A 21,194-nucleotide genomic window follows, 5' to 3' on the forward strand; every position below is an offset into this window, starting at 1 on the left:
AGCCTCTCCGAGCACCACCCTCTGCCGAGTACTTTGACCACATCCCGGCCACCGAGCAACAAGAAAAACCAAGTTCTTGAGGCCTTTTCCTCCAGAGATTTTGGACCATAGAGCAGCAGCAGCGAAGCAGGAATTTCAGAAGTTTCTCCAGATGTTCCTCCATGCCCTCACGTCCGTCTCCATCAAATCAAGATTGTGCATGGCACCCTACTTGACAAATAACAGACATCACCACCGGAGTGGCCGCTGCGAGCTGCGTCGCGCCACCATCTTCCTCAAGACCCAAGAAAAAGAAAAAGAGGCAGTCCCGAATGCCTGTGATCAGTATGTTGAAGCACCTATAAACACACTGGGTTCTGAACATTCTGCTGAGGCTCAGTTAAGGACTGAAAGGTCTGACCGAGTTGAGAAGGGATTCGATCATTTTATGTCAGATGGGTTTGTATTAGTAAAGGAAGAGTCAGCCCCAGTACCAGTGAAAATTCTTCGAGATACTGGGGCTCTGAGTCACTTATATTGGACAGCGTTCTAAAGTTTGGTGATGAGACAGACATAGGTGAGGTAAATCTTATTAAAGGTATTGGGGGTGGCATGGTTTCTGTGCCACTGCACAGGGTAACTTTACAGTCAGGTTTGGTTCAGGACCTGTTAAATTCAGATTATGCTCCAGTTTACAGGTGGAAGATGTTACTTTGCTGTGAGGGAATGGCCTGGCAGATGGTGAAGTTGTTCCTGCGGTGCAGTTGACAACTAAGCCAACCACTGGCGACCCACAGATAGACTTTAACATTTATTGTAGTAACTCGAAGTATGGCTGAAAAGTCAGCCAATGCAGACGGTTCTGTGCAGCATGATTCTGATACCCATGATAGCCAAAATCGGGATTCAGGTTATGATGACTTGTCGGGGAATTTTCTACCTTTATTGTTTCAACAGGATTCAGGTAGTAAGTCTGATAAGAAAGATTTATTCCTGTCTAGGAAGGAGTTTGTAGCAGAACAGAACCGAGACTCTGAGGTTGAAGCTTTAAAAAAATAAATAGCTCTCTCAGATGATGAGATTAAGAAAGGGCCAGTAGGGTATTATCTCAAGGATGGAGTGTTAATGAGGAAGTGGAGGCCACCTGCTATACCTGTGAGTGAGGAATGGGCAATTGTTCACCAAGTTGTAGTCCCTAAAGTTTATTGGGCTGAAATTTTAGCTTTGGCCCACAGTATGCCCTGAGGTGGCCATTTCGGAGTGAATAAAACTGTAAACAGGATTATGAAAGAACTTTACTGGCCTAATTTGAGGAAAGATGTTGTGACCTTTTGCAGAACCAGTCACACTTATCAAGTTGTGGATAAACCTAATCAGGTCACCCCAGTGGCCCCACTCTGGCCTATACCGACATTCAGTGAACCCTTTTCCAAAGTTATAGTGGTTTGTGTTGGCCCATTGCCGAAGCCTAAAGCTGGCCATCAGTATTTGCTCACTATTATTGGTACTGCATTCAGATTCCCAGAGGCAATACCCCTCAGAAATATTAAAGTTAAATTTGTGGCAAAGGCTCTTACCAAGTTTTTTTTTAACTTTATCTGATTTGCCGAAAGAAATCCAGTCTGATCAAGGAGGTAATTTTACATCTGGATTATTCCAGCAGGTAGCTTATGAACTGGGAGCTAAACAAATTACAAATTACATTGTCTGCGTACCATCTGGAATGACAAGGGGCTTTAGAAAGATTTCATTCTACATTCAAACCAATCATTAAGGCATAATGTGTTGAAAATGGAAAAGACAGGGATGAAGGAATTTATTTGCTTTTGTTCGCAGTAAGAGAGTCGGTACAGGAATCACTGGGTTTTAGTCCATTTGAACTTGTATTTGGTCAGAGAGTGAGGGGACCTTTGACCTTGTTAAAGGAACAGTGGATTGATGGGGATGTACACGTTAACTTGTTAGACACAAAACCGGCCCTCAACGTCGTCCTCCTATGAGTAGCTGGCGCCGAAGAGAGATTAAGTCATGGATGGTGTGCCTCTTAAATTTGTGTCTGATGACAGTCATTTCTGACCTTACTTGTCCCAGGAGAGCTGAATGCGGAAGCAGGACCTCGCTGGGAATGGAAGGCTTGACGTGACCGAGGACGATTCGTTGCGTGGGAGCTGTCACTAGTTATATCTGTAAAAACTGTCTTTGACTGTGATCTGCCTACTAAGAGCCTGGCACAGCAACTCATTATTCCCCAGGTAAAACTTTGCCTTCCTGAATTCTTTCTCGGAGGCCAAAATACCGCCCTCCCGAACCAAGTCCTCCATCGACTCCGCACACTATTCCAGGATGCAAAATACATAGCACCCCGCGTTCATCTTCCACCGACCGAAACAGGGCATTGTACGAGAGTGGAGAGGCAGCCGCCTTTGCTAAATCCCCGGAAGCCTGCGACTTCCTGAGTCCGGTCCGGCATGCTGGCACTATGTCCGAATCGCCAAATATGTGGTGTTGCCGGTGATAAAGTCCTGGAGTGAGTAAAGTAGAGTAACTGGATGGAAAAGTTTGCACGTCCCGCTATTCGCCCGCTCCTGCAGCGCCAGCAGTCCTGTCGATATGGCTGTTTCAACGTCTTCGTTCCCGAACAGCCGGAACTTGTTGCAGACGGTTCAGAATCCATTTCAATGGCTGGAATGGAGAGGATTCCTCTGTTGCTGGGGCAGTAGGAAGGCGCCCAGCCCTCAACAGAACCTTATTGGCTCGGCACCAGAAATTCCAACGCCAGGAACGTCTCCGTCATTCCTGAAGAGTTCCCGGGCCGTAAGAGGTTGAGACGTCTGAAGAATGTTCCGGCTCCTACACCAAAGGAAAATCATGATGACCAAGGATGAGGAATGTTGTCCTGATGTTAGTGGGGGAACAGCGGCGTTTATGTCCTTGTTTTCGGTGCTAAATGCCTTTCTGTGCTGGCGAGTTGCCAGCGGCCGCAGCTGGGAGTACGCAGTTAGCAGCCGCCAACAACCCCAGTCCAAACTGGCAGAAAAACTCCGAACGAAACCTCCACACTAAAACAGCCACTGACGCAGATATTCAAGAGACCCTTCAAATTCCCTCCGAAGTATCTCACGAACTTTATGCAACAGTTTTCCTCAATGTCTCCCAGCTCAGTCAGAACTATTCCACCCTGGGAGTCGGTGATGGGATGGTGTGGAGGCAGACTCACCCTGTCTGAAATGGGAAGTTTGTAATGGGTCAATGTGCAGGGAGCTTCGCTCTGTGCCTGACCTTGGCAGTGCGTGATGGGACCACATCGCGGGCGCTTAACTCTGTGTTTGAGCCCGGGAGTGTGTGATGAGACGGTGCAGAGGGAACTTCACTGTGTGTCTGATCCTGGGAGTGTGTGATGGGATGTTGTGGAGGGGGCTTCTTCCTGTGTCTGTTCCCGGGTTTGTGTGTTGGGTCGCCTTGGTGTGAGCTTGACCCCGTGTCCGACCCCGGAACTGTGTGATGAGACGGTGTGGAAGGAGTCTCACTCTAGGTGTCCTCCAGAGATTGTGTGATGGGGCGGTGCAGAGGGAGCTTATCCATATGTCTGATCTCAGGTCTGAGCAATGGAATGGTGTGAGAGAGCTTCTCTCTGCGTCTTACCCTGCGTGTGTGTGTGATGGGATGCTGCGGAGGGAGATTCACTCTCTTTCTGTCCCGCAGTGGCTGTGATGATACGTTGCAGGGGGGATTTCGTCTGTAACTGGCCCCGGATGAGTGAGATAGGATGGACAGCTTCATTCTGTGTCTGACCTGGCAATAGTAGGACGGGTCAAAGCAGAGGAGTTTCTCTTTGTGTCAGACCCTGAAGTGTGTGATGGGAAGGTGTACAGGACGATGCAGTGGAAGTTTCACTGTGTGTCTGACCTCAGGAGTGTGTGATGGGATGGTGTGGATGATGCTTCTGTGTGTGTATGACTTTGGGTTTGCGTGCTGTGACGGTCCAGATCGAACTTCTTTCTGTGTCTGACGCTTTTTTTTTCACAAAATTCTTTATTATAAATATCGGTGCTGTACAATATATACAAAACAGTGACTAACACAATTACTTCACTACAAATAGACAATACACATTAAACCAAAATATTACCATCTCTATCAGTGATGGCAATTAACTCTCGCGGAGCCCAACGTTCCCGGAACGCCTCAGTGGTCACTGTGGACAGCGCGTGTTTCTTTTCAATATTCACCCGAGCACGAACATACCTCCTAAACATTGCCAGGCAGTCTGCCGGGGGAGATCCTCCCTCCACCCGTTTCCAGCAGCCACGGATGGCTGTTTTCGCCAGCTCCAGGAGCAAGCTGACAAGAACATCCTCATCCCTCTGTGCCCCCCTCCTTACTGGATGACCATATATAAATAGGGTGGGGCTAAAATGCAACCGGAAGGCGAGAAGCAGCCCACACAAATACGCGAAAAGGGGCTGCAGTCTCGCACACTCCGTGTACATATGGTACACGGTCTCCTCCAGCCCGCAGAAGTGACATGCGGCTGGGAGGTCCACGTACAAACTAAAGAACTTATTACAGGGCACCGCTCTATGCAGCACCCTCCACCCCAGGTCCTCAAGGTGCATGGGAAGAACCCCCTCGTAAAGGGACTTCCATTGCGGACCCCCTCACCTCCAGGTGGAAAGACCGACCGCCATGGCATGTCGGGACGGTGGACAAGGGCTAGGGAGAGGAGGGTGTGGAGCAGCAGTCCATACAGATACCTCCTACTTGCATTCCTGAACAGGATTGTGGGTGTCGAGGGGAGACGGCTCAAGTTGTGTGGACTCGGCTCTCGGATAAGATTGCGGGGCCTGGGCCCCACGAACAGCTCAGCCTGAGTCGCTCCACCCACCTGAGCCACAGCGACATCCGTTGAGGTAGGGTTAGGGTCGGCCAGGATTCTACCCTCTGCCAGAGAAGGGGATTCCTGGCCTGAGGCAACCATGTTCCAGACTCTCAGTAGGTCCTGATAGAAGCCAGGCAGCCTCTGCAAAGCAGCACGGCTGACGCCCGCCGGTGGTAGCTGCATATCTTCATGAAGACAGCAGCCCCTCCAGAGGAAGGAAGTTGCCAACACGTGTCACCTGGTAGGGTGCTCGGCGTACAGGGATTTCTGCACGGTCCTGAGGCGGAGAGCTGCCAGTCGCGTACATGCGCACACCAGCGACTGTCCGCCCTTTCCCACTGGGAGACTCAAGACCGCTGCGGAGACCCAGTGTTTTCTGTTGCCCCAGAAGAAGTCCACTGACTTCCTCTGCATTCTCGCGACAGAGGGGGCAGGGGGGGACAGGATAACCATCCGGTACCACAACATGGAGGCCACCAGCTGGTTTATGACCACCACCCTGCCTTGATAGGAAAGCACGCTGAGAAGGCCTGACCAGCACCCCAGCCGGTCCATGACTTTCATCTCCAGGCCCGGCCAGTTCGCCTGCCAGGTCCCCCCAGAAGGACTCAGGTAGGCTCCGAGATAGAGAAGACGACTGGTGCTCCACTCAAAAGCGCTCATCTCCTTCAGCAGTGAGTCCACCTGCCATTGGCCCACTAAGAGTCCAGAACATTTCTCCCAGTTTATCCAAGCGGAGGATGCTGCCGAGAAAACTTCTTGGCGGTCGCGCATCCTCCGCAGGTCATTGGGATCTGTCATCATGAGGAGTACCTTATCGGCGTAGGCCGGGAGGATGACCTCCATATCTGGTTCACGCAGAACCAGACCTGTCAGCTTTCGCCGAAGAAGGCTAAGGAATGGCTCGACACAGATCGCATACAACTGACCGGACATGGGTCACCCCTGACATACTCCTCTTCTGAAGGGAATGGGTGCTATCAGTGATCCGTTAATCTTAACAAGGCACTCTGTGGCAAGGTTTAGGAGCTGAACCCGGGCCACTAAGTGTGGCCCAAGCCCAAAAGCCTGCAGACTGCCCACCAGGAAACTGTGGTCTACCCGGTCAAACGCCTTTTCCTGGGCAAGAGAAAGAAACGCTGCCGGGGACCCAGTCTTCTGGAGCAGCTGGATCAGATCCGTACTAGGTGGACATTGTCCCGTATGGAGCGACCGGGGGCTGTGTAAGATTGGTCAGGATGTATCACCTGTCTCATTACTGAACCAAGACGGTTGGCTATTGCCCAGGTGAAGATCTTGTAATCCGCACACAAGAGGGAGACCGGCCGCCAGTTCTTTAGCAGGCGGAGGTCTCCCTTCTTGGGCAGTAGAACCACGACAGCTCTCCGCCATGAAAGGGGCATTTCCGTGTTGACCAGCCTCTCCCCCAAGACAAGCCTGTAATCAACCCCAAGAATATCCCAGAAAGCCCGATAAAACTCCGCACTCAGTCCATCTAAGCCAGGGGACTTACACCTCCAGAGTGGCCGTCTCCGGAGCGTTAGATAGCCCCTCCGGAGTCAAGGGAGCGTCCAGACGCACTGCGTCCTCTGGGCTGACCTTAGGGTAATCTTTCCAGACCTCATTGCACACCTCTGCATTTGACGGATCTGGCGAGAATAAGGACCGATAGAATGAGCGGACTTCAATGTTAATTCCGTCAGGGTCCGTGATGGAGGAGCCATTAGCAGCCAGCAACTCCACTAACTGCTTTTGAACTCCCCAGCACTTCTCCAACAAGTAGAAGAAGGGTGAGCCCGGTCCAAATCTTGCAGCATTTGGATCCGTGACCTCACGTACGCACCTTGAGACTGCTGGAGCTGCAGATTCCTTAGTGCTTCCTTCTTCTCCTGGTATTCCTGCCACAGCTGTTGGTCTCCAGTGGTCGGACCAAGACAGGATTGCAGGTCATGTAACATTCTCTCAAGCCGCTCAATCTCAGCGCCCTGCCTCTTTGACGACCCCCTAGTGCACTCCGGATATAAATTCCAGATGTGGACTTTGCCCACATCCCACCACAGCCGTAGGGACCAGAACTCTCTCCGTATTTCTCTCCAGGTGACCCAGAACGCTCGGAGAGAATCCCGGAATCGGCTGTCCTCCAGCAGGCAGTTGTTAAAATGCCAGTACTTGGATCCCACCCGAGGGTGCAGAGGAGTAAATTCCATCCACACAAGGTGATGATCCGAGCACAACGCTGGCCGCATGGAGGACGCCGACACGCGAGGGATGTAAGCCAGAGAGATATGCAGGCGGTCTATCTGGGACCCTCCCTCTCTAGATCTTCTCGAGAAGGCACTAGAGTCGGGGTGAAGATTCCGCCAGCTGTCCACCAAGTCAAAGGAGCCGACTAGCTCCTTTAACTTTTTTGCCAATGCTGGGTCGCGTTGGAGGCCCGAGCGGTCCTCCACCTCGAGGGTACAGTTGAAATCTCCCCCGAGGATAACGCAGTCCCCAGGATCGATGGAATTCAGCAGAGTGGACAGCTGACAGAATAGGCGTGTCTGTATCACACCGCGCCTCGGAGCATACACATTGATAAAATGCAGGGGTACACCATCCGGGCGCACAGCCAGGTGGAGCAGATGGCCAGGCACAATATCTTGGACTCTTACGATTTCTGGCTGGAAGGTTGGGGCCAACAGGATCGCCACCCCGCTAGAGTTGGAGCTGAGGTGGCTCATGTAGACCCCGTCCTGCCACTCCAGGAGCCAAGCGGACTCCTCCCCCGGGATGGTATGGGTTTCCTGCAGGAAACTCACCGCATATCTTCCACCCCTGAGGACTGAGAATTCTCAGTCTTCCTCACCCATCCCGATAAAATCAGGCCCACAAGCCCATGTAGTACACTAGGCCTCAGCACCAGTACCCTTCCCGGTGAGAGCGGAGGCACCCTCTACCACACTGTCCCGAAAAAAAGTTGGAACATGTTTTTGCTCTCCAGGCCCGACTGGTGCCAGGGCTATCCTGTGGCCCACCATCTCTCGAAGAAGCGAGGCTGCTTCTCACTCTGATGTCCCTCACCAGGTCATCCAGGAAGGATTTCAGTTGTTGCCTGTCATTCCTGGACACTGCATTCCTCTTCCCGTTCGCCTTCCGTCTGCGGATGACTCGCAGGGACTTCACCAGCCTCGGCATGCTAGACCAGCGAAGCGAGGATAGCTTCGGCCGATGCTTTGCACCCTCAGAGATTAGAGTGAACTCTCAGACTTGATTCACAGGTATCAATGGAGAATTCTCGGGAGGGGTGAGGATGTCCAATGTCTCACTATCAAAGGACTCTCCCTCTACTCCCTCACTGTAAATAGATCCCCCATCTTCCTCCCCGTGTGTTCCAATAGATGGCTGCAGTTGTAACCCACACTGTGCAGCGGGTACCTCACTCATACCTGCTCTCTCCACCGTCGCATCAGACTTATCCACAGTTATGACAGTGGAGGGCTAATCCCCAGGGTCTCCCTGCAGGCTATTAGTTGATGGGGTCGGCACGTACACCCTCCCTAGGGGACAGGTATGAAGGGGACCGCAGCACCTCTTGTCCAAGGGATTCACTGGCAGCCTGAGAGAGCTTGGTCTCCTCCCCGCTCATATTATTTAATACACTTGCCTCCAGGGAGGCGTTTACTACTGAGTCCTGGGTGGAGGGCTCCAGGGCTGTCTCATTTGTGCAAACAGGGCTAGCACCAGTTTTCTCAACAGCCACATCATCTACCACAGGACTGGTGGCTACATCTGGGAACACAGGTTTAGAAACAACCTCCACCTGGATTCCCACCCCTTCCTGGGACACCCCGCATCTACATTCCCTGCCCCCTTGGGGTAACATTCCCTTCTCCTCTTCACGCCGGAGGAGCACACAGGTGCAGGATTCACCGATGGGGCGGTAGTCTCCGCTTCCATCGCCCTGTCCACCTGCGCACCTCCCCGAGCCTCCGGCTCCACTTCAGGGCAAATGGGCGTGAGCTCTGCGGTCTCGGTGCGGAGTTCTTAGAGTGTTTGGACGACTTCTTGCTTTCTTGCCGCGCACAGGCTCCACCCCGACCCTCGCCTGAACCTCCCTGTGCGTAGCCTCAAGATCTCCCACCTGAACCACAGGGGCAGAAGCAAGGACTGGAAGAGACGTAGGAATAGGGACAGGGGTAGGGGCAGTGTCCGGGGTAGGAGCAGGGACAGGCGTAGGAATAGGATCAGGGGCAGAGGTAGCTGGGGCACTGGTGCCCGAAGTGGACTCCCTCGGGTTTCGGGTATTAGGACAGTCCCTCCGAAAGCGCCCCACCTCCCCGCACGTATGGCACCGTGGGCGCTCAGAGTTGCAGTACACCTGATAGTCTGCCCCCTCGTGTCGGACAGTAAACCGGCCCTCAACGTCGTTCTCCCTTTCCACCTGCACGAATACCTGACGCCGAACAGAGATTACGGTACGTCTCTTAAATTTGAGTCTGATGGCAGTTATCTCTGACCTTACTTGTCCCAAGCTGGCTAGTGGGGGAAGCAGGTCCTCGTTGGGAATGAAAGGCTTAACGTCACTGAGGACGATGCGTTGCCAGCTCCAACTGTAAAAGGATGTTTTCCACCATGATCTCTCCGCTAAGAGCCCGATTAACCAACAGATCATTTTGCAGATAAAACACTGCTTTCCCAAAGTCTTTCTCCGTGGCCAAAATACCACCTTTCCCCACCAGGTCCTCCATGGCCTCTGCACACTTTTCCAGAGGAGTTCCAGGACACAAAATACGTTGCACCCCGCGTTTTACTTTCACCGACCGAAACAGGGCGTTGTCCGAGGCTGGAGAGGCAGCGGTCTTTGCATAACTCCCCAACGGCCTGCGAGTCCCTGGAGACCGTTCCGGCATTTTGGCTGTATGTCCGAATCGAGAAATATACGGCGGTGCCGGTTATAAATTCCTGGAGCGAGTAGAGTAACTGGAAGAAAAAGTTTGTACACGACAGTACCCCGGTGGCTCGGCACCAGAAACTCCAACACCAGGAAAGTCTCCGTCGGTGCTGCAGAACTCCCAGGCCGTGAGAGGTCGAGACGTCTCAACAGATGCTTCGGCTCCTAAACTGAACGAGAATCGCGGCGATAAAGGTGGAATGACGTTGTCCCGATGTTAGCGGGGGAACAACGGCATTTGTGTCCGGTTTTTAGAGCGAATCGGCTTCTTGGTGAGTTGCCAGCGGCCGCATCTGGGAGCTACGCAGTTAGCAGCCACCAACAAACCCGGGGAGTGTGTGGTGAGAAGTTGTGGAGGAAGCTTCACTCTGTGTCTGACCCCCTTTTTTTCCCACACAATTCTTTTAGTACAAGTAGCGTGGTCTACAATATTTACAAAACAGTGACTAACACAGCTGCTTCACTACAAACAGACAATGCACATGAAACCAAAATGTTCCCATCTCCATCACTGATGGCATTTACACCCCGCGGAGCCCAACGGTTCCGGAACGCCTCTAAACTCGCCGTGGATTGCGCGTGTTCCTTTTCAATATTTGCCCGAGCACGAACATACCAACTAAACATTGCCAGGCTTTGGGATAGTGTGGAGCGGGATTCACTCTGTGTTGATCCCGGGAATGTGTGACGGAATGGTGTGGAGGGAGATTCTCTCAGTGCTTGATCCGGACTGTTTGATGGGAGGGTGTGGAGGGAGCTTCACACTGTGTCTGACCTCGGGGAATGGAGGTTGGGTGGTGTGGAAGGAGATTTATCTCCGTGTATAATCAGGGGACTGTGTGATGGGATGGTTTGGAGGAAGCTACAGTCTGTGTCTGACACAGGAATTTTGTAATGGTACAGGCCGGAGTGAGATATTCTATGTGTCTGACCCTGGGAGAGTATCATGGAATGGTGTGGAGGGAATTCTCTGTGTCTGACCCTGTAAGTGTGTGATCCGACAGTATGGAGGGAGCTGCACGTTGTGTTTGATCCATGGACTGTGTGATGGGACAGTGTGGACGGAGCTACATTCTCTGTCTGATCCGGGGAGTCTGTGATGGGATGGTGCGACGGGAGCTTCACACCGTGACTGATCTGGAAGGTGTGTGATTTCGACTGCGTTGAAGGAGCTTCACTCTGTTACTAATCCCGGGAGTGTGTGATGGGATGCTGTGGAGGGAGTTTCACTCTGTGTCTGACACAAGAATTTTGTAATGAGACGAATCTTACTTAGATCTTATCAATGTCTGATCCTGGGAAGGTATCATGGGATGGTGTGGAGGGAAATTTTTATGCCTGACCCTGTGACTCTGTAATCGAACGGTGAGGAGGGAACTTCACTGTGTCTTATCCGGGGAGTGTGTGAAGAACTGCATCGAGGGAGCTTCACTCTGTGTCTGGGCTTGGGTGTGTGTGTGTTGGGACAGTGTGGAGGGAGCTTCATTCTGTGTCTGACACAAGAATTTTGTAATGGGACGAATTGGAGATAGATTTCCTCAATGTCTGACTCTGGGAGGGTATCATGGGATGGTGTGGAGGAATTCTCTGTGTCTGACCCTGTAAATGTGAGGAGGGAGCTTCTGTCTGTGTCTTATCCGGGGAGTGTGTAAAGGGCAGCATCGAGGGAGCTTCACTCTGTTTCTGACCTGGGAGTGTGTGATGGGTTGGTGCGGAGGGAGCTTCTCTCGGTGATTGACCCCAGGGTGCTTGATGGGATGGTGTGGTGGTAGCTGCTCTCAGTTTCTGACCCAGGGACTATTTGATGGGTCGGTGATCGACCCTACGACACAGACCGCGACTGAAACCAGTTCGATTAGACCCGTCGGGAATTACACCTGGCGCACGGCCATTAACGGGAAGGGCAGGAGTTAAATGGGAGGGTGGGGAATCGGCCAAAAATGTTTCCATCCTTCGGGCGGGGAGGTTCACACATTCAGATGTTCACACGGACACTGTCAGTCCAGGTCTGGGTTCCAGAAGAGATCTCAGTTCCTTCCACTTGGTCTCACTGAACCGATTCCCCCTCAGCCTGAAACAGATGGAAGAATAAAGATGAAATAAACAGATTACACAACAGTGTCAGTAACAGTGGACTGGGGTTAATGTTTCAACAACACTCACAGACAAATATCACCAGAAAACCCGCGGATCCGCTAATATTTTATCACATTGAACATTAACAAAATCACTCAGTCGATCCAATCCAGACTCGGGAGGGTCAGTATGAGGTCTCGGAGAGCGGGGACAGATCGGTCTGTGAGCGAGTTCCATCCCAGGTCCAGCTCTGTCAGTGATGGGTTTATACTGAGAGCGGAGATGAGATCCTCGGCACCAGAATCTGTGAGACCGACACCCCCCAGCCTGGAAATGAGAAAGAGAGTGAGGGTGAAGGACACAGAGAGACAGGAGACGGTAGAAATCCCCAGTGTTTATCAACACAATTACTGGTCACATTAATGTTCAGTGTCAGACACCCAGTGACTGTAAACACAATCTCCCACAGTCTGGTACTTACCCCAGTTTCTGTATTTTACACTCTGGGTTCCTCAGAGCTGCGGACACCAGTTTCACTCCTGAATCTCTCAGTTTATTGTGCCCAATTCTAAACGCAAACAGACAAATTGATGAACAAAGCGATTCAAACCGTGGGTCTGAGGGAATTTCTCTCACTGGGATATTTCAGGAAACACTAAACCCTTCAGTAAATCACTGATCGGAGTTTCCATCGCTGTCAATGTCCCTCACTGCCCAGCTCCAGGGTATTCACCGAATGTCAGTAATGTAGTCTGTCGGTGTGACTTTGTGAACTCCACATATTCTGTCTCATTCCCCGATGGTCAGAAAAGTGTTCCTGACGTGAGAGGGTAGGAAGCGGCAAGGGTAAGAGAGATCCCACAGGATGAAGGGGGATGGGGAAGAGAGATCCCACAGGAGGAAGGGGGATGGGGAAGAGAGATCCCACAGAAAGAAACCAATGGGAAAAGATAATCCTACAAGACGAGAGAATGCAGAAATAGATTGCAAGGGAGGGTGTGCCTGAACTGTGGAGAGGAAATGTGCCCATGGGTATCTGGTACTGAGCAAAGTCACACAGGTGGACTGATGGTGATAGCCACGCACGGAGAAGGGCAGGGGAGAACAATCTCACAATGGTATTTCTTTTCTTCTCACTGGTACAGTCCCCTGACGGTCTCTTGTCCCTCACCGGGAAGTGTGTGTGAATCTCTAACCCACCTGCTGCTGACAGTGTCAGTATCACTGAGAGGGAATATTGTCAATGGACGTGTCACAGGCAGCGAGAAACACGGCCATTCTTGTGATTTACTACTATTAAAGCAACGGCTGTTGTTCACGGGTCATTTGTCGCAATTCTTCACAATCAGATTTACTACAGTCTTACCCAAATTCCTTTACATTGAAACAACACAATGGAATAGTTTCACCGTTCAGAGTGAGAGATTCAAGTTACCTCAAAGCTTGGCACTTGTGCAGCCCTGGTCCCAGCCGCTGGATTCCTTCACACTGAATGTGGCAGCCAGCCAGGTTGAGGTGTTTTATTGTATCACAGAGTCCGATGACATGAGACAGGACCGCGCAGTCAATCGGGGTCAGTGTCATTCCACTGAATGAAAGTGTTTCCACTGATCCCAGCGTGTCCTGAGCCAGTCCACGATTCTGAGACTCAAACAGGTAGTGCAATGTGTTCAGGAGGCTCCTTTTACCAGCTTCACACTCTGTGTTTCCAATCTGACGTTTAACATCCTCCTTCACCCAGTCAATCACCTGGCAGGTTGTTTGATGAGGAAATGGACCCAGAAATTCCTCCAGACCCCGAGCTGTCATTGGGGAGGAGAGACCAGCAATAAAACGGAGAAATACCTCAAATCGCCCATCAGTCGTGTTGCGGGCTTCAGTGAGGAATTTCAGGATATCCCTGGGATGTGGATCCAGGAATTGTGCGACTGCAGCTACAAACTCTTGGATGGTGAGGTGTGGGAATGTGTACACCACGCTCCGGGCAGAATCCTCTCTCTCCAAAAGCCCCATCAGTAATCCAGACAGGAACTGGGAAGGATGCAGATTGTAGTTGATCATATCTACATCTGTAAACAGAATCTTCTTCTCGGACACTCCTCTGAAGGCCATCTGACCAACCCTGAGTAACACATCACGGGGGTTCTCAATCTCACGGCCGTGGTTTTTCAGGATGTTGTAAGTATAGTAGGAGTACAGTTGGGTGATGGTCTTGGGAACTCGCTGCGGGTCCCTGACTCTTTGTGTGAAGAAGGGGCCCAGTGCCTGAGCGAGGACACAGCAGTAGGAGGGGTTGCAGCTCATGGTGTACAGGATCTCGTTCTTCTTCACGTGTTTGAAAACAGCTGCTGCCACTGTCTCATCTTCAAAATGTTTGATGAAATATTCCTTCCGTTCCTCACCAACAAATCCCAGGATTTCAGCCCGGACACTGATGTCTGCCTTTTCCAATAAATGTAATGCTGTGGGTCGGGTGGTCACCAGCACTGAACACCCTGGGAGCAGCTTGTGCTGGATTAAACTGTACACAATGTCCGACACCCTGCATTTGAATTCAGGATTTGGGCAGACATTCTGTGATTCTGTGTCTCTCTGACTGTCAGCAAAATTGATCCTGTCCTTGAATTCATCCAAACCATCGAATATAAACAACAATCCCTCTGGGTTCTTCCAGACCTCTCTCAAGGAATTCCCAAAGTAAGGATACTGATCCAGAATCAGTTCCCTCAGGTTTATTCTGCAGTTTATGGAGTTTAAATCCCGGAATTTGAAACTAAAGACAAACTGGAATAGTTGGTTTATTTTCCCCGTGGCCCAGTCATATACAATCTTTTGTACCAGTGTTGTTTTCCCAATCCCTGGGACTCCGGCCACTGCTGCAGAAATCCCAGATTTGTTTCCAAAGAAAGAGCTTTTCAATTTTTGAACAAAGCTCCTCTTGAATAACTGATCAATCCAGATTTTTTCCAGCTTTCCGCAGAGATGTTTTTCTCTCCACTCCTCGTGGTCTCTGCCTCTTGCCAGCAGCTCATGTTCCACCAGGGTCCGATCTCGAACAGTAGAAATGACCGTGAGCTCAACGTATCGATCAACCAGCTGGAAAATCTTCACCTTCTCCTGCATCAGTATCGTGTTCACTCTCAGTTTCTCTGTTTGCCCGTGCAGAATTTCCATGTGCTTCCATCGAACATCTTGGGACAGACAGAAAAAGATCGTCAATGTCTGAATTGATGAAGAGCACTGAACATAGCTGCCTTAACAAGAAAAATGTTCAAGACATTGTTTGGGTGAAATAGGGAGCTCAGAGATAAGAGTGTCTGGAAGTGAACGATGGCCCAGAAACATTTCTGATCTGATTCAGATATGTAGTTAAAGGCTCCCCCTCCCCTCTGTTCGTAATTTTCAGATGGTCCAGCGAGCACCAAGTGCACAAGTGATTCTGGAGAGGAGAGTGTTGTGTGGGGCGGTGGTTTCACTGCTTTCACTGCTCAGCTTCCGCTCAACTGTGCAACACCGCAGGGGGGTAACAGTGGAGGGGAGGAACAATTTACTTGCTCAACTCTTTTTACTTTTCTCACAATGGGCCTGATGCTCTTGACACGCCTTTAGGTTTAAGCTGTCAATACTGACCCACAGAAAAGGAACATAATCTTGGTTTCCATTTCCAGTCTGAGACAGTCACGGTGTAACATCCTTGAACCGAGGAGCTGGTACGTGAACTCGGGCAATTCCCCGATGTCCGCAGAGGAATAACATCAAATCTCGGCCCCACTTTAGTTCTGAGCAGTGTTACTTCCCTTGCTGGCGTTGGATGTTCCAATCGGAACAGTTTGGATTCAGTTTTGTCAAATCTCGGGATATTCGACATTAGTGAAAGGGGAGCGCTGAGGCTTCCTCTCTGACCAACTGTAATGTCTGCTATAAAACTCATAGAGGCCTCTGGGTGCACAGCCCGAGACCTGGAAGGTGCCGGGCTTTGTAGCAGATACAAATGGTTTCCTGTCCTGCAGCCAGAGCAACAAAAAACCTGCCTCCTAGATTCTGACAGTCTCTAAACAAGCCTCAAGAGACAGGTATTCAGACTCTCAGAGTGAAATAAAGATTTGAGATTTTCGTTCCATCGCTTACCTTTCAGATGCGTGGGCACTTCAGATAAATCTTGGTCAGTGTCCATGTAGGCGAACTGGCCGTCACCTGTTCAAACAGATTAACCTGCATGAAGTCTGTTCTGTGTAATACTGTAAATTCATCAGCATTTACATCTGTAACACATAGTGTATTGTTCACCGTACCACGTTCCCGTATTTCATTCAATATCCTGCTCAGCTTCGGTAAATGGTGATGTAGTTTCACAAAGGATGCCCACATCACCCTCCGGGCCCCGGAGCCCTTCTCCATCACCAGATCCAGGAGGAGTTTGGATGCGCCCGCTTGGTTTCCCTTCTCCGCGAGCTCAGTCACACTCTGTAATGAACAACGGGGAATCTATTGAGGAGCGGAGGGATGGGTACAAATCTACCCTGAACATGGACTGACCCAGAACATTCTGCTCGCCGCATATCACTAACTGCCATTGAAGTGTTCACAGCGGGGGAAAAATTTTTAAAGAAGCGAGCGGGGTCAGTCTAGACTTCCCGCATGCCACAGATTGTGGGGTAATTATCAAATTGGCAAGGTTTAAGCGGAGCAGACATAGTGTGAGTGAGCCAGAGATAGAGTGGGGAGTTGAGTCTTTGTGCCAGAGGGGGAGAGGCGAGACTGTAGGTAGATTTTTGGCAATATTTTACCGCTTTTTCACGGTGAGAACAGCGGGAATGCCAGGCAGGATCATGGAATGCTCTTCCTACGGGGTGTGGCAAGGATAGGGAGACCTCCATTGTCTCTGACAACTGCACCTTCAGGAAGTGCACCCAGTTGCAGCTTCTTACAGACTGTGCTAAGGAATTGGAGCTGGAGCTGGATGAGCCCAGGGTAATTCAGGAGACTGAGAGGTTGACTGACAGGCTCTACAGGGAGGGAGCTATACACAAGGCGCAGGACACAGGTAACTGGGTGACGTCAGGACTGGTAAAGGGGATAGGAAGCCACTGCAGGTAACTCCTCTGTAACAGGTATATGGCTTTCTGTTTCCGGGTACGGCCCAGCAGAGGAAAGCCACTGCGATTATGCCTTTGACACTGAGTTTGCTGTTGTGACTCAAAAGGGGTGAGAAGAGTGAGCTGCGCTGACAGGGGGAATTTAATGATTAAGAGGACACACTGGAGATCCTGTTGATGAGAACAAGATTTCTGGATGGTGTGTTGTCACAGCCAGCGATATCTCGCATCGAGTCTGAAACTTTCTTAATGACACGGCGAGCAGCCGGCGGTCATGCTCCACGTGGTCCATGACAAGAGTAGGAAGTGTGATGAGGTCCTGCAAAGTGAGTACATGGAGTTAGATGCTAAGCTGAAGTGCAGGACTTCCAGGGTTGTGTTATCAGTATTGCTACCCGTACCACGTGCTAGTGAGGCCTGAAACAGGACGATAATACAGTCTACGTGTGGCTGATGAAATGGTGCATGATCGAGGGCTTGAGATGTTTGAATGATTGGGCTCTCTTCCAAGTAATGTGGGACCTGGACAGACATAATCGTTTTGCACCCGAACTGGAGGGGGACTGATACCCTTGCGGGAAGGGTTGTTAGCGCTCCATTGGGAGACGATAAACTTGAGTTGCGGGGTGGGGAGGAGGGGTAAGGTGAAGAACCAGAGTGGATAATGGAATGGTTGTGTGGGAAAGATGTTGTTAAGCCGACGTACAAGGTCAGCAAACTACAGGATGAATTAGGTGAAACTAATGTTCCGAGTTGTGTATTATTTCAATGCAAGGAGTATTGTGGGAAAGGCAGATGAGTTTAGAGCATGGATCAGCACATTGAGTTACAGCATTGTAACCATTAATGTAATTTTGGTTGCAGGAGGTGCAGGACCGGCAGCTCAGCATTCCAGGGTTCCGTTGTGTTAGACACGATTCGATAGAGCGGGAGGGATTTCAAATGGAGAGTGGCATAACTCGTCAGGAAAAAATGCTCCTGCATTGCTCAGACAGGACAAATTGGATAGCTGGTCCACTGAGACCACATGGGTGAAACTACGGATTAAGAAAGGGATGACCACGTTAGTGGGACGATATTACAGAGCACCCAAGGGTCAATGGGATTTAGATGAACAAATATGTAGAGATATCACAGAAACAAGAAACAAAAGGTTCTGATGGTAGATAATTTTAACTTTCCATTTAGTGACTGGGACACCCATATTTTAAAGGACTGGATGGGATAGTGTATGACAAATGTTTTCAAGTTTCTGGGATCAATATATTGAGATCACAACTATAGACAGTGCATACAAGAATTCTATTAGGGAACAGGACATCGCGGGTAGCAGAGGTGTGTGCAGCGGAACATTTTGCATCTGGTGATCATAATGCCATTACTTTAAAGATCATTATGGAAAAGGATAGGTCTGGTCCGGTTAAGATTCTAAATTGCAGAAAGGCCAATTTTTATGGTATCAGAAAGAATCAGACGAAAGTGGATGGGGACATGTTGTTTTCTGGTACAGTTGTTCTTGGTAAGTGCGAGGCCTCCAAAACTGAGATCTAGGTGTCCTTGTTCATCAGTCACTGAAAGTAAGCATGCAGGTACAGCAGGCAGTGAAGAAAGCTAATGGCATATTGGCTTTCATAGCAAGGGGAGTTGAGTATAGGAGCAAAGAGGTCCTTCCTCAGTTGTACGGGGCCCTGGTGAGACCACATCTGGAGTATTATGCGCAGTTTTGTTCTCCAAATTTGAGAAAGGACATTCTTGCTATTGAGTGAGTGCAGCGGAGGTTCACGAGGTTAATTCCCGGGATTGCGGGACTGTCATATGTTGAAAGATTGGAGCGACTGGGCTTGTATACTCTGGAATTCAGCAGGATAAGAGGGGATGATAGGGCATCTGATTGAAACATATAAGATTATTAAGGGATTGGACACGCTAGAGGCAGGAAACATGTTTCTGATGTTGGGGGAATCCAGAACCAGAGGCCACAATTGAAGAATAAGGGATAGGCCATTTAAAACCGAGTTGAGGAAAAACTTTTTCACCCAGAGAGTTGTGGATCTGTGGAATGCTCTGCCTCAGAAGGCAGTGGAGGCCAATTCTCTGGATGCTTTCAAGAAAGAGTTAGATAAAACTCTTAATGATAGCGGATTCAAGGGATATGGAGTGAAGGCAGGAACGGGTTACTGATTGTGAATGATCAGCCATGATCACAGTGAGTGGTGGTGCTGGCTCGAAAGGCCGAACAGCCTACTCCTGCACCTATTGTCTATTGTCGGGATATTGATCAAAAAAGGGTCAGCAGTTCAAATGAGAGACGATAGCCAGTGTTGCCTGGTCAAGTGAAAATGGAGTTGAAGGTAGACTCGAGAAATGAGCTGAGAAATAAGCCACTATATATTTGATCTGTGGGATACCTGGGGTCATCAAGAGAATACAAACTGATGAATGGACATTAAGATCGAGCATTGGGAACATGATGTGATGGCAGACAGTGTGGTGTAAAGTAGTTCCCTGTCCACTTGCAATGTCCGTCAAGTGTCACATCACTAAAGCTGTCAACTGTCAATCATTGTCTGTATCCTAACGGGTCTACAAATGTAAACACGAGCAATTCTGCAGATGCTGGAAATTCAAGCAACACACATCAAAGTTGCTGGTGAACGCAGCAGGCCAGGCAGCATCTCTAGGAAGAGGTACAGTCGACGTTTCGGGCTGAGACCCTTCATCAGGACTAACTGAAGGAAGAGCTAGTAAGAGATTTGAAAGTGGGAGGGGGAGGGGGAGATGTAAAGTGATAGGAGAAGACAGGAGGGTGGGGGGGATGGAGCCAAGAGCTGGACAGGTGATTGGCAAAAGCGATATGAGAGGATCATGGGACAGGAGGCCCAGGCAGAAAGAAAAGGGGGAGGGGGGAAAACCCAGAGGATGGGCAAGGGGTATAGTCAGAGGGACCGAGGGAGAAAAAGGAGAGAGAGAGAGAAAGCACGTCTTCCTAGAGATGCTGCCTGGCCTGCTGCGTTCACCAGCAACTTTGATGTGTGTTGCTTGGATCTAAAAATGAACGTGTCCAGAAAATTAGGGACAGGCTTGTATTGCTGAATAAAGTTTCATGGTTTCTGCAAGCGAAAGCTCTATTCTTGATGTTGACCACAAGCATCTCAGGATTTTCATAGCCCAGAGTTGCCGTTGCACCGGCTCTGTCAGTCTGTAATAGATTCAGTAGAATCTACACTCAGTCTATGTTCCTTCCACTTACCTGATACTCTCGCCCAGTGAAGTGATCTTCGCCCATTAACATGAAGCTGATTCCCTCCACACCCTCCTCAATCGCCTGCTCCAGTCGCTCCATGTAGAATCTCGTCAACCGGAACAGGTGGTGATCCTCACAATGTGACAGGAAGGCGGAGAATGCGGAGTTCAGGTCTGTAGTCAGTCACAGATCATAAAATAGTAGAGTGTACCATGCGTATGGGACACGATGCCAACTTAAACCCATCCCATCTTCAGGAACATGGTCAATATCCCTCCATTCTCGGCCTACTCATGAGTTGAAACACCTCTCAGATGCTCTGGGTATCTGTTTCCAGTCCCTCCCTAGGCAGCACATTCCAGCCACCAATCACTGTCTGTGGAAAACATGCGTCCTAAATCCCCTTTCAACTTTATCCTCTAACTTTAAACCTATTCCCTCTGGTATTTGTGATGAAACCCGTCTGCACCCTCTCCAGACCGCTCACATCATTCTCATGGTGTGGTTACCAGATTTGTGCACAATACTGAAATTGTCTCTTAACCAACGTTCATCCAGTTACAGCCCAACTTTTACAAATACCTCAACTCATCGCTACTAATTGTGTTGCCACTTTCAGGGAGCTGTGCACTTGCATCACAAGACCCGTCCGTACATCATTCTTATTCACTGTGCACATCGGCCGCCAACTTGACCTCTCAGAGTGCAGCCGCTCCCATTTGCCCGAATTAACTGTACCTGGAGACTCTCCGCTCGTATTTCTGATTGGATGCTGAACAATTTCACAACAGTCCCAAATTTACTCAACTCCGCCAATTCTGTAAATCGACGAATCAGCCCACCCATGTGGTTTTACAAAGTACATCATTTTGAACAATGCATAGTTTATTATTAATTTATTTACATCACACACGACGCATGGCAAGACAGTGATCTTTGAGGACACTACCGGTCACAGACCTTCAGCCAGAATAACGCTCCTGCAGT

At 50.0% G+C, this 21,194-nt stretch overlaps 1 protein-coding gene across 1 annotated transcript; it reads right to left on the reverse strand.

Moving 5' to 3' along the window:
• Positions 1–12,022: 12,022 nt before the first annotated feature.
• On the reverse strand, positions 12,023–20,321 carry LOC140206940 (protein NLRC3-like). The gene is made up of 6 exons (XM_072275236.1): positions 20,214–20,321; positions 16,160–16,331; positions 15,996–16,061; positions 13,303–15,058; positions 12,349–12,435; positions 12,023–12,194 (listed from the first exon to the last, which is right to left on the reverse strand). The coding sequence occupies exons 1-6, from the start codon at positions 20,304–20,306 to the stop codon at positions 12,023–12,025; spliced, it is 2,346 nt and encodes a 781-aa protein (XP_072131337.1). The 5' UTR covers positions 20,307–20,321.
• Between the last annotated feature and the right edge of the window lie 873 nt (positions 20,322–21,194).

The sequence above is a fragment of the Mobula birostris genome, chromosome 13, assembly GCF_030028105.1.
Source record: "Mobula birostris isolate sMobBir1 chromosome 13, sMobBir1.hap1, whole genome shotgun sequence".
Classification (NCBI taxonomy): domain Eukaryota; kingdom Metazoa; phylum Chordata; class Chondrichthyes; order Myliobatiformes; family Myliobatidae; genus Mobula; species Mobula birostris.